Source organism: Centroberyx affinis, unplaced genomic scaffold, assembly GCF_046629955.1.
Source record: "Centroberyx affinis isolate AG114_WGS23_722 - 3 ecotype Tasmania unplaced genomic scaffold, CSIRO-AGI_Caff_v1 ptg001898l_1, whole genome shotgun sequence".
Taxonomy (NCBI): Eukaryota; Metazoa; Chordata; class Actinopteri; order Beryciformes; family Berycidae; genus Centroberyx; species Centroberyx affinis.
Window position 1 is genome coordinate 206,643 of NW_027280264.1, and position 13,780 is coordinate 220,422.

The 13,780-nt window shown below is 41.2% G+C and overlaps 1 protein-coding gene across 2 annotated transcripts; it reads left to right on the plus strand.

The window, feature by feature from the left end:
• The first annotated feature begins 414 nt into the window (after window positions 1–414).
• On the plus strand, window positions 415–13,249 carry ptgesl (prostaglandin E synthase 2-like). 2 transcript variants are annotated; one of them, XM_071530203.1, is made up of 7 exons: window positions 415–714; window positions 3,373–3,567; window positions 6,398–6,453; window positions 6,999–7,151; window positions 7,977–8,177; window positions 8,927–9,044; window positions 11,085–13,249. In XM_071530203.1, exons 1-7 carry the CDS (start codon window positions 415–417, stop codon window positions 11,211–11,213), a joined length of 1,152 nt encoding a protein of 383 aa, XP_071386304.1. In that variant the 3' UTR covers window positions 11,214–13,249. The 2 variants fall into 2 exon arrangements, with proteins under 2 accessions (XP_071386304.1, XP_071386303.1); XM_071530202.1 differs by having other exon boundaries at window positions 3,373–3,560; window positions 6,367–6,453.
• Window positions 13,250–13,780: the final 531 nt, after the last annotated feature.

Consider the following 13,780-nt stretch of genomic DNA (forward strand, 5'->3'; position numbering starts at 1 on the left):
ATTTTTTGTGACATTAGGAAAATAAAACAACACCTCTTGTCCACCAGTTTAGCCTATAAAATAATTGTTCTGTAGTTTCCACATCTTTATTTTTACAAAATGTACATACATTTTGATCAATATTAAATCGTAGTCTTAAACTTTTTTTTCTTTAATTGAAAGAACCTTCATAAAATACAACAGTGTAGTACAAAAAGAAAAAAAAATGAAGATCATGACAGACATTTAGTGAATAAAACTGGGGATATACACACACATTTACCTAAATTACACAAAGCCCTAAATAAATGACAAATATCATCGTGATGTTAAACATTGAAGCCCTCGGAGGGCAGGAGACGCTCTTGAACGCCCCCTCGCCTCCCTCCCTTCCTTCTCTCGCGAGGCATTGTGGGAGTTTATGTAAAGCCCAAGATGGCGGCCGCCTGCGCTAGAGTAACGCTGGGTAAGGTCGGCTGGTTCGTATCGGAGTCTCCGGCGTGCCGACGACCGGGGAACATCTCTTCCCTGGCCGCTAGACTCAACCTGCACGGGTCCCGGCGGGCGTTCGGTACCGGCGGCGGCGGCGGCGGCGGGGCGGGGCTCCGGTCCAGGCTGCCGAGCGGCGGCGGCGGCAGGCTGCTGGGCTGCGCGGTGCTGCTGGGAGGAGGACTCGGTCTGTACCAGACTCTGAAGTTTTCTGCCCAGCATCACCTCGCCCAGGAGGAAAACAAGGTAATTCACCACTTCATCCCCCGAAATGTCCTCGAGTTCTCCTTCACATAAACATGAATTGTCCATTAAAAATAAGGGTTAGTGTCCTGGGGGTCATTTTTAAGGGATTTATTCATGCGTTGATTCATGGACACTAGTTTGTTTACTCTAGGACTCTAGTAATCCCTTAAAATAACTTTACATTTACATTAATTCACCCTTATTTCATGCAAAATACCCTTAAAATTAGCTAAGGGAGCTTCTTTGCACTATGCAGTAAAAAATGAATGGAGTTTGGTTGGGGTCTCCTCCATTAATCACTCCCTTTACTCCCTTAACTAATTTTAAAGGGATTTTTGCATGGATGAATGTAAAAGTCCTTAAGTTCTCCTTTACACAAACATGAATTATCCATTCAAAACAAGGGTTAGTGTGTCATGGGGTTTTTAAGGGATTTATTCATGTGTTTCTGTACTCTAGGACTCAGTAATCCCTTACAATAACTTTACATTTACATTAATTCAACCTTATTTCATGCAACATACCCTTAAAATTAGATAAGGGAGTGATTAATGGAGGAGACACCATCAAAAAAACCCTTAAACACCCCTTAATGTTGACTGCGTACTTTCTAATTTGAAGGAGATAGGAACTTTCCCTTAACTTCCTTAACTGAAGTATGCACTATGCAGTAAAAAATGAATGGAGTTTTGATGGGGTCTCCTCCATTAATCACTCCCTTAACTAATTTTAAGGGGATTTTGCATGGATGAATGTAAGTCCTTAAGTTCTCCTTTACATAAACATGAATTATCCATTAAAAATAAGGGCTAGTGTGTCATGGGGTTTTTAAGGGATTTCTTCATGTGTTTGTATACTCTAGGACTCTAGTAATCCCTTAAAATAACTTTACATTTACATTAATTCACCCTTATTTCATGCAACATACCCTTAAAATTAGATAAGGGAGTGATTAATGGAGGAGACACCATCAAAACCTCCTTAAACACCCCTTAATGTTGACTGCTTACTTTCTAATTAGATGAAAAATTGAAGGAGATAGGAGCTTTCCCTTAACTTCTTTAACTTAAGTATGCACTATGCAGTAATAAAATGAAGGGAGTTTTGATGGGGTCTTCTCCATTAATCACTCGCTTTTACTCCCTTAACTAATTTTAAGGGGATTTTGCATGGCTGAATGTAAGTTAATGTTAGTGTAAGGTTATTTTAAGGGGATTAGCGGTTTGTTTGTTGTTCTGTACTGCAGTCAGCGTCGGCACACAGCTTGGCAACAACAGGACAGTTGTGCAAAATCTGTCCTCAATTCCCCACAGCCAGGTTTCCGTGACGACACACACACACACGCACACACACACACACAGCCACACACACACACACAGCAGAGTTACCTGACATGACCGTTACATGTCAGGGGTCAGGTGGAGATTTATCTGATCTGCAGCAGTCAGCGGGAAGAGTTGCACCAGTCCAATGTACTGAATCAAGAAGAGTTCAACTGGGCGATAAATCAATATTATCAATTATCATTTATCGTCTTTCAGTGGAAACATGTGGAGGTGATATGGAGATTTTGGGATACTGTGACGCACAATTCTGCAGTCAGAACTGATGATAACAAGCACATTTTATTTATTTAAAAACATTTTAAAGAGCAACGAAACCCCAAACCCCATCTGCTATTGGCTGGTCTTTGGTACCAGGTGATGTCACCACCTGACCTGGGGCACGTTCAGAGTTTGCACCGTTTAGCTATGGTGCAAAATGTTTTCCGGTTGAACGTAGGGCTGCAACTAACGATTATTTTCATTGTCGATTATTTTCTCGATTAATCGATTAGTTGTTTGGTCTATAAAATGTCCGAAAATGGTGAAAAATGTGGATCAGTGTTTCCCAAAGCCCAAGATGACGTCCTCAAATGTTTTGTTTTGTCCACAACCCAAAGATATTCAGTTTACTGTCATAGAGGAGTAAAGAAACCAGAAAATATTCACATTTAAGAAGCTGGAATCAGAGAATTTTGACTTATTTTTCTTAGAAAATTACTCAAACCGATTCATTCTTCATAGTTGACAATTAATCGATGAATTGTTGCGGCTCTAGTTGAACGATATGTTTGTTCCCAATGGTGTGTAACGTCTTGCAACAGCTTCTGAGCTACGTTTGACCCTGTTCAGCTTGATTCTGCATTTTCATTGGCTACGGACTCTCAGCCAATAACAGCCTGTAATAACAAGCGCTTTCCAACAGGACGTTCAGTGCGCTACCGGCTCCTTTTAAACTTCCTGTGTGTGCTACGTTTTGGGGCAATTGAACGTGCCCCAGTTGTGCTTCTACTATTCTATAGAAGGTGACATCATCACTTGGCACCAAAGATCAGCCAATAGCAGATGGCCAGTTCAGTAGCATGCTTTTTTACCATTAATGATGTCAGGCATCACCACAGATTTGGGTTTGGGGGTTAGTTACTTTTTAAGGAAAACTGTTTGAACTTGTCAGTTTTGTTTGACATCACACCTGACATCATATGGTTCAATGGGATGAACACTGACTTGATTATTTAACATCAATTTGATGATGATCTGTTGTGATATTGATTTGAACCGTATCGCCCAGCCCTACCTGTCAGTCATTATTGATCTCTGTGTGTGTTGTATTCAGGCTTCAGCAGCAGCAGGCGGTGTGAAGCTGACTCTGTACCAGTACAAGACCTGTCCGTTCTGCAGCAAGGTGCGGGCCTTCCTGGACTACCACGGCCTGCCGTACGACATCGTGGAGGTCAACCCCGTCATGAGGCAGGAGATCAAGTGGTCCGCCTACAGAAAGGTTCCCATCCTGATGGTGGATGAAGAAGTGGTAAGAGAGCCAGTCTGTCTGGAGGGTACAGGAGGTTGAGTCCAAGAGGGCTGAGGGCTTTCTGGCAGAAAACAGACAGAATTAGTGACAGATAGATTTTCATAACTATACAGTATAAATTCAATAAGAAACTGAGCTGGAAAACCTCCAGTCATTCCAACATTACACCAGGCTTTCTCTGTTTTATCTTTGCTTCTTCGGCGCTAGTTTTTCCAAAGCATACTTTATTTTTTCTGTTTTATAACACAGTAAACATGAGGTCACTCAGTTACACCGGATGATGTACATAGGAGTTGTTAGTCATAGAATGGTACACTTTCATTCACATTCACTTTTGTGTTTCACAATTGCATTTACTATATATAGTATATATATAGTATATAGTTTATAGTTTCAGTTGTCAGACTCTTTGTCAGTCAGGTATGTATCCCATTTAGTCCAGCACTCTTCTCCCCTTTCTTTCTGTAATCTTAAACTGAATGTCATACGTTCCATACTATATGTGCTGTTTACAATATCTATCCATTGGTTCAGGGTGGGAGGCTCTTTAAGAAGCCAGCGTCTTGTGATTGCCTTCTTGCTTGCTACCATGAGAATTTTTAGTAAATATAAGTAGAGAGAGAGAGAGACAAGTGAACTCAATATCAAATCCTAATGTACTCTTAGTGGCGGCTTGGACATCAGCCCAGAAAGGCTGCAAGATGGGACAGGACCAGAAGATGTGGGTCTGATCTGCCAATAAGTGACCACATTGTCTCCAGCATTGGTTCTGAAGTCCAGTTTGTTTTGATTTTAGTTTTTGGTTTTATGAAAAACCTCACACAGTTCTAGTTTTTGACAAATGTAGGAACACCTCTGATTGGCTGAAAGGACGGTGACAAATCCATCCGTCTAACTGGGCTGAACTTTCTGTCCGTCAAAATAGATGGAAATCTTACAGACAGAGCTTCATCAGTCCTGTCCGGACAGCAGAAAAGCTCTCAGTGGAAATTAACTGAAATGAACAGATGAACAGACACAAGGGATCAGTGTGGTCGCCGCTTAACGGTTCTGACTTGAACCTGTGGAGTCTTTCATGTGGACTTTTTTTTTACGAGTCTGCAAACCTGAAGATGATTATCAAGTCCAAGAACATCAAGTCGATTCTTGCGTCTTTGTGGAGAACCTTCTTCCCAAGTCGACAAACTTCTGGAGAACGTGAGCGCAGAGAAGCGTCTCGACAGTTTGAGTTTACAGTTTTACAGTTTAGTGCTGTTTTGATGTGAGCGTCGTTCTCACAGTAAATCTTAGAGCTTCCTGTTCGTTCTCATCGGCCAAGTCGTTATCCAATGAGATCTTTGGTCGTCATCCGCTGTTGCGTACTCCTGTTTTGGAATTGGACTTCAACCATTAGATTTTACGTCAAGCATGTCATGGGGGACACAAGAACACAACACACAGCGAAAGACAGCTGCAAACTTTTCAGAGGGAATTGCCCATAATTCATAGTATTTACATTTACATTTACATTACATCATTCAGCAGATGCTTTTGTCCAAAGCGACTTATAATAGTACATTTTATCAACAGTAGTGAAACCAACTGTCCATCACAGTCTTCATCAGCTAAGACTTTCAGTAGGAATAAGTAGCATTCATTGAAAAAGATTTATTTATTTATTTATTTTTTAAGTTTAAGAAGGGTAAGAAGATAGGTTAGTTCAAGAGCATCGGTGATGTCAGTAAACGAGGACACTGGGGAAGAGAACCAAACAATGTAAACACACGGCGCGTGGCAGCTGGTGCAAGACAAAGAGTAAATATCCTGTGTAGCTCGGTAGCGGAGTGTTTTGTGTGTTCAGTTGTTCGTAGCTTCAGGCGAAAGTGTTTTTCACACGACTTCCATTAGTTTTCATCCCACCGATGAGAACAGATGGTCCAGTTACATCTGGGCTTCCCACAGCAAACAGTTGTCGCTGTATCCATGGCAACGTGCGAAATCACGAAGCCTGTCTCATTTCTCCTTTTGGTAACATCTCAACCCGTCACAGTGTGTTCATGATGCGAGCAGCCTGGTCCATGTGTCGCTCTGTCCTGACAGGTTGTGGGCGGGGCCAGAGGCTCTGATGGGACCTATGTAGCGGTCTGCAGCTGCAGATCAAATCTTGTGTTTTTGCTGCTTTGGTGTTTCCTTTTGCAACATTACATGGTTTTGATGAGTTAACACAGCTAGCTAGCAAGTAAGTGCTAATTAAATAGCACCACCCGAAAATAAAGAGAAAAAAAACAATAAAATGTCTCTCCAGGCTTCGTTTGTGAGACGATTGTTCCTGTCGTCTTTGTAATAAAAGTCGTAGAGAACTGGGAAGCTTTGAACGGCGGGAATCAACTTCTCCTCCGTTTTTGCTCTTGCCAGGCGGAGCTGCTGCTCATGAGAAGAAACCTCATCAGTAGGGAAAGAAAGCGTGTAAATCTGATTGGCTGTTGACGGCCGATCGGTTCAGCTGTGGCAACGAGCTTGATGAGCGTCCACATCGAGTTTCTCTGGTCGCTCAGCTCTGGAGGACATGAATGGACTTGATTGTGTTGCCTGCAGTGTAAAGACTCTCACTGAACACTCTGAACACACTGAACACACTGAACACTCTGATCTGAACACTCTGATCTGAACACTCTGATCTGAACACTCTGATCTGAACACTCAACACACTGAACACTCTTTAACACACACCATCTGTCTAGGAATTAACTCAGTCCAGTCTCACCTGAAGGCTGGTTAGGGTTTTTTTCCCCAATAATTTGTGCTCCTTATCTAATACGTCTTTTCTTTCTTTTGTCTTTCTGTTCCTCAGCAACTGAATGACTCATCTGTTATCATCAGCTCCCTGAAGACTTACTTAGTCAGCAAGTAAGTTAAACCTTCCTTCAGGTGATGTTACTTAATGTGATGTGACTATTTGTTTTTCCACAATTGTCTTTAATATACACTACCCGTCAAAAGTTTGGACACACCACATTTTTCTTTATTTTTACTATTTTCTACATTTTAGAATAACAGTAAAGACATCAAAACTATGAAATAACACAAATGGAATTATGCAGCGACCAAAAAAGTGTTAAACAAATCAAAACTATCTTATATTTTAGATTCTTTAAAGTAGCCGCCCTTTGCCTTGATGGAAAGACAAAAGGCTTTGGAAAGAAATTCATACATAGGATCAATTTTACTGTTTATATTTGTCTAAGAAACTCATTTCAAGCATTTAAGCAGAAACCTTTAGATCAGAATGGCTTTAAGAGAATGAAAAACACAACATTCAATCAGGTGTGTCCAAACTTTTGACTGGTAGTGTTTATCCAGGTTCTGACTGGCTGGCAGAGCGGCAGGTGAGGAGGAATGTCCTGTAACTCACTCAGGTGTGTCATGTGACCATGTGACCATGTGACCTGCAGGGAGAAGAGCATGGCGGAGATCCTGCGCTGCTACCCGGAGATGAAGTCGGTGAACGACAGCGGGAAGGAAGTGACGGAGTACAACAACAAGTACTGGCTGATGCTGAGCGAGCCGGAGACGCAGCTGCTGTACCCAGAGAAAAACCTGCAGAAGTACGTCCAGCCCTGCTGCGGGCCAACCCACCATGATGATTATGGGATGGAAAAGAATCGATTCTCAGTTCTACTAATAAACAGAATTGGAGTCGACTCCCGTTGCAATCTCAACTCCAAACTCGAAACGGTTTAATTTAAACAGATTTGTAATTAATTCATTCCGATTTAGGCCTGTCTATATTAATCTGTGTTCGATTGCCTCGGTCTGATCCATTTCTCAACAAGTGGGGAGGGAGAAATTCAAGGCTCATCAGTTGAATGCCAACCAGTGTAGAACTTAAATTTGAAAAATAGAAACTGAAAAGTAAAAAATAGTCCATACATAACATACTAACATATTACATTACTGTCATCATTGCATGCCATGTGTTGTTCTATTGTTATATAAGAAGTAGTAGTATGAGCATAATCTCCACTTTCACAGTCAAATCTACAAGAGAAACTTTCTCCTTGTATTATTGTTGGCAGTATTAGCAGTAGTAGTAGTGGTAGTAGTAGCAGTAGTAGTAGTAGTGGTAGTAGTAGTACTAGCAGTAGTAGTTAGTTAATTGGTTGCTTATGTTTATACAGTGCTTCTCCTAATAGTTACTAAGTGCTGTTTTAAATTTAAAAAAGCATTCATAATAATTAAGAGAAGTCTTACAGACTCACTGCTCATCAAAATTCAGAAGCCATATTGGACTCCCAGGAAACAAATGAACAACACTGTTACAGCTTTGCTCTGTAAATTATAGTCATATTGTTATTGTGATGTAACTTGTACTTGATGTTTATTGTTCCTTCATCATCTTCACTCTCTCCCTGCTCTCTGTTGTTTTTCAGAGAGGAGATGAAGTGGCGGCAGTGGGCCGACGATTGGCTCGTTCACCTCATATCTCCCAACGTATACCGAACCACCGGCGAGTCCCTGGCCTCCTTCGATTACATCGTGCGCGAGGGCAAGTTTGGCACCTTCGAAGGCTTCTTCGCCAAATATGTCGGAGCTGCGGCCATGTTCATCATCGCCAAAAGGCTGAAGAGCCGGTGAGTGACAAAACAAGTTAAGAACACGTGAAGAAGTAGCTGAATATGAGCATGAAGGAGGAGCTGCTGGCTGTCAGACGTCAACATCCAGCTCCTTCTACCCATAATCCCTTGCGTTTCGGGGAGGTTTCCTGTAGTTGGTTGGATTAACGAACCGCACCGCAGTTCTCTTGTTAGAGGACTGAGACTCTCTGTGTCGTTATTTGGTGCCACCAGAGGTCAAAGGTCATCGTTCTCACCTGGACAAACCAACTGAACTAAAGGAGGAAACACTGCAGAGTTCAGATAAACGGATCAGAACATGATTGGGGTGAACACTGCGTTAGATTTTTTTTTTTTTTTTTGATTGCGTTAGATTCCTAGATTTCTCTGGATAAGAGAAACCTCACTTTTGTTTTTTTCACTATTGTGATATTGAGTGAGGTTGTAATGTTGTGATAATGAGTGATTTTGCTCTAAAACATAATTGTGATGCACCTTTCTCCATTGTAGTTATGCAAAGACCAGCATCCAAACAGATTGTAGGAAAATTTATGTTTTGAACAAGATGGTCTTTTCCCTTGTAGCCTAGAATATTAATACCAATTTATTTTTGCGATTGCTTGCAAAAAAGACACTTTTTCGGATGATGATTGGTGATTATGTGCGTTCTTTTTTTGTCAGCTTTGTTTGGATGGAAAAGTGTGTTAACGTTGTTTCCTCCTGTGTGTGTGTGTGTGTGTGTGTGTGTGTGTGTGTGTGTGTTGCAGACACAACCTGCAGGAAGACGTGAGGCAGGACCTCTACAAGGCCGTCAACGACTGGGTGGCCGCCGTCGGCAAGAACAGGAAGTTCATGGGAGGAGATCAGCCCAACCTGGCCGACCTGGTGAGGGGGACGGGTTCTTCTTCTGTGGTTTTCAGCCCTGTGTGTCCGCCAGTCACCACCTGTTTTAACTCGTAACGCTGTGTAGACGCTTGGTGAAAAAGCTAGTGGCAGAGGAGTGACCATGTCAACTTTGCTGGAGTCCCAAGTCAGTCTCAAGTCTTGAGGCACAAGTCTCAAATCCAGTACCAAGTCTAAATGTAGATAATCAAGTCAAGTCCATGTCATTAAAGTCAAGTCTCAAGTCTAAATGTAGAACAGCAAGTCAAGTCAGAACAAATCAAGAGTCCAGTATCAATTTAATATCTTAAAGAAAACTAAATATCTAGGACTTTTCAATGCAATATGGTTTTAATAGGATAAAAACTTGGTAAGAGCATCATGAGTTTGATTTCTATAATCAGTTTCAACTTCAATAAATTCAATCATTCCATACAAATTCAGAAAACAGAATTTAAATTCAGTCGTCTGCTGGAACAAATCTCATCACTTTCAATCTGAGTCATTTACACAAACACAAGATCTCAAGTCAAGACTTTAGAAACCTTTTCAAGTCATCAGAGTACAAGTCAGAGTCAAGTCCCAAGTCACCAGAACCCAAGTCAAGTCCAGTCTCAAGTCTTCTCTTCATGCATCAAGTCAAGTCTCAAACAATTAAAACTGTGACTCGAGTCCCCACATCTGGCTAGTTGTGATTCCTGCTGTTGCTATGAAAATATTTGAAAAATATTATAAATAATAAAAAGCTTCTACCAATCAAAGCCCAGCTCTCAGTGTTTTCAGGCTCTCAGTGCCGTGGAAACCTGCAGCAGCACATGTATTCCTTTTGAAGAAGAAGAAGAAGAAGCAGCAGCCAGTGGTGTGAAGAGAGAATCCCAGTCGACACGCAGCCTGAAGGAGATATTTCACTTTGATAGAACATTTTCCTTTTTCAGCACCAGCACCTTTATAGAAGTTCCCAGAGTTCTCATATAGGTCTGGAAACATAGAAATAGAATTAGAGAGTTTCCAGGTGTTCAGATATTCAAATACTGCAAAACAATGTCTGGAAAATTATGGAAAAACCATGCTGTTCAGTTCCAATAGATAGCAGGGACACAGTACCACTAATTTTACATGTTGTCCTCACAGATCTGCCAGAGTTGAATTTAAAACACTCCTTATACAGAGAGACCTACAGTGAGTGCAACAGGAGAAGCTCAGGGGCCGGTTGCACAAAACACCTTAAGTTCAGATCTTCCTTAAAGTCCGAGTTAAGGTTTCCTTAAAATAAAATCGGTTGCACAAAACACCCTTAAGTCTTCTCCTTAAGGTTCACTTAAGTATTTAAGGTTTTCTCCTTATCTTGGTGTTATACTTAAGGAGTCCCTTAAAGTTAGTTGAACCGTTGCACAAAAGACCTTAGCAACCAAAGTAAGGAAAAAAACTTAAGGTACCTCTGACTCTATCTTAACCACAACATGGCCGAGTTTATGGCGATAAATGAAGAAAATGAACGCATCTCGAGAAGAGTGTTCCGCGACCGGGAGAACCCAATGGACACACTTAACGATAGATTTAACCAGCCAGTCAATTCATGATTTGTCCGACCGTCTCGGAATACAATAACTTTCTTTTATTGTATTCCTCCAGAAGTATAATCTTTTCCTCCTCTGACCAATTTGCTGTTCTTGTCTTCTTTTCTTCTGCCATTTTTTTTTTACTATCTATAGGCCAACTTTGTGAGACGATAACAGGTGAGGTGATCACAGGTAGTGCAAGTGCAAGCAAACAAACGGTCTCCATGGAAACTGTAAAATCTTTCAATGCAGTAAATGCCTTAACTAAGGAAACCTTTTAAGGGATTCTGTGCAACACCCTTAAGTAAGTCCCTCAGCTAAGGAGAAATTAAGCCTTAAGTGTCATACTGAAGGAGAAAACTTAAGGTGTTTTGTGCAGCCGGCCCCTGGTTCTCAGAGCTTCATCCCACACACACACAAACATGTAAAAGAGGCAGTAGCTTTTTGTCTCTCTGATCTCTCCGTCTCTCTCTCCTCTCTGCAGGCGGTGTTCGGGGTCCTGAGGGTGATGGAGGGTCTGCAGGCGTTCGACGACATGATGGAGAACACCAAGGTGAAGCTGTGGTACCGCCGCATGGAGCGGGCGGCGCTGAACCACGAGGGCCGCGACTGACGCCCAGCCCGTTACCGGGCGGTTACCGGGCGGTTACCGGGTGGTTACCGGGCCGACACCGAGCGCTTCCAGCCTCCAGAGACTGAACCGGTAGAAGTCGCCAAGACAGCGACCGCCGTTAAGAAGCAAGATCTCCATAATTTTTTGTTTTGTTATTTTTTTTTTGCGAATGGTGGAAATGTCATACGCTGCCGAACGGTTTAGGAACGATCATTACTGCCCCGATTGATTTCCTGCTAATCACCCATGAAGTTGAACACGCATATGGTACTTCTACTACGATATACGTGTTAATAGTACTTCAGTACTTTTACACCTGATCAGAGACCAAACTAGTCGTAACTGCAGATATGGATTTCTTTTTTAGCCATTTAATCACCAAACGGCATTCTGGGGAAAACATTCATGCAATCTTCCATTTGTTTTTGTTATTGTTGCTGTGAAAAAAACATTAAAAGGGCATTAAGTAATCTATGAACTTTATCGACCTGTATTGGCGACCAGCAGGAATTGCAACAACACTGACAGAGCTGGCCTCCTCACTACGGTGGCCTGGAACTGACACAAACAATAAAAGTCACATTTTCACCATAGAGACGAGGAAGCAAGCTTATCGATGAGTTATTGATCAACAAACCTGTCAACCCCCTACAGATATATTCTGGTTATTTTATGCTATGAGGCAGGAAAATCTTACTTAATGCTCCTTTAATGTTTGGAAACAGAGTTCCTATGCAGATCTGGAAAAGTCTGGAAAATGAATTCAATCATTTCCAGGCCTTGAAAAGTTTTATAAAATACAAGTCTGGAAAAGTGCGCAGGGAAAAACTCTTCAGCTGTGATGCACATGACTATAATAATAATAACTTTATTTATATAGCACCTTTAAAAACAGAGTTTACAAAGTGCTTTGACAGACAAAATAAAAGCAGGATACTCAAATTATGAATTTAAAAGGCAATTATCTGGTGTCATCTGGTATTTGTTGTTAGGAATAATCTTCAGCTCTAGAGTGATGCGGTCTAGTTCAGTGGTTCTCAACCTGCAGGTCGGGACCCCCCCCCCCCCACGGGGTCACAAGATAATTCTGGGGGGGTCGTGGGATGATTCATGGGATAGGAAGAACATTTGCTTTTTTCTTGTGGAAATACTGAATTGTTTTCAGAATCTCTGCCTCCTCTGATAATGAATCAAATGAAACGACCTGAAAAGGCTTCAACACTTTTCATTATGCAGCAGCATCGCTTTGTTTGAAGGGCTTATGAGCCGAAAAGGTTGAGAGCTGCCGGTCTAGTTATCAGCCAGTAAAACCATTCAGCAGGTTGAAAATCAGTCAAAATCTTCTAATTCATACAGGAAACGGTCTGGGGAAAAATAAGGAATATTTCTAATCGAGAATATGCAGGAACTCTGTGGAAATGATTCATAACAGTTTGTTCTTTCTCTCTTCTGTATGCAGTCATTCAGTTTAATTAAGCTCCATTTTATCTTCATTATTCAGGACCTGATTCTTGTTTTCATGGCAGACCTGTTCTTCCTGTTCAGGACGCTCTTCCACACCAGAACTCTGTCTGTCTGCCGCCTGTCTGGAGGAGAAACGGGTTTTTTTTTTATTTTGTTTTCCTTCTCAGTTCAGTTTTTTCTTGGGTTGTGAACATGTTGCTGCCGCCATGAGATCAGGTTATCGCTTTATTTATTTCAGATAATTCTCTCTCTGGGTAATTTATGCAGGATTTGTCCAGCAGTGAGAAATCACATATGGGTGAGATACAGTAGGTGTCTGGTGTTCTGTTGGGGTTAAAAATAATTAAAATGATAAACTGGTGAACTTGCAGTCTGGAGGCACCTGATGTGCAAACTGTCAGCTGCACATCAGCTTCTGAATTAACTATTAAAACAACCTTAATGTGCATATATGTAAAAAAGTTAAATAAAGTAAGAAACCTTTGCTTGTGTGTGTTACTGCTGATGTTACAGACATGACGACACATTTACTCCACATCAGTAACTGAATAACGTTATATATTCTAAACACAAAAAAATTTAACTTTAATTTCATTACGTTACCTAAATAATAATCTATTCTGATTGCAGATACTTAAGGATTATTTCTGATAAACTGAGTCAGCTGCTCTGCTTCTGTATAAAGTAGCACAGAGGAAAACTTGTATGCAAACCTGAAGTAAAGTAAAGTGAACTTAAGACATTTTTCACTTTTTCTTATTTGTACCTTTCTACCTCAGATATGGTAAGTAATCTGAGAGTAACTGAAAGTATTCAGAATACATTATTGAGTTTGGGTACTATTTTGGATTACTGATTACAGTTTTGATGAGGTAACTCGTAAATTTTCCAAGCCTTTTTGTGCTATATTCAGACTTTTCAAGACCTGGGAATTACCAAATTGATTTTCCATGTTTCTGTATATAAACCTCATATTGAAGAAGGCCTTGGGAGCCTCCATCAGGAAGACTTCTACAAAACACTTGACAAACTTTCCATTAAACATATAAAGACCCAGAGATGCTGCAGTGGAAAACTACTGCAGGAGAGTCGACTCTCTGCTC

Coding starts and splice junctions, on each gene's coding strand:
- ptgesl (XM_071530202.1), top strand. CDS start 415: ATGGCGGCCGCCTGCGCTAGAGTAACGCTGGGTAAGGTCGGCTGGTTC. Junction 715..3,372: donor TCGCCCAGGAGGAAAACAAG/GTAATTCACCAC, acceptor TGTTGTATTCAG/GCTTCAGCAGCAGCAGGCGG. Junction 8,178..8,926: donor GCCAAAAGGCTGAAGAGCCG/GTGAGTGACAAA, acceptor TGTGTGTTGCAG/ACACAACCTGCAGGAAGACG.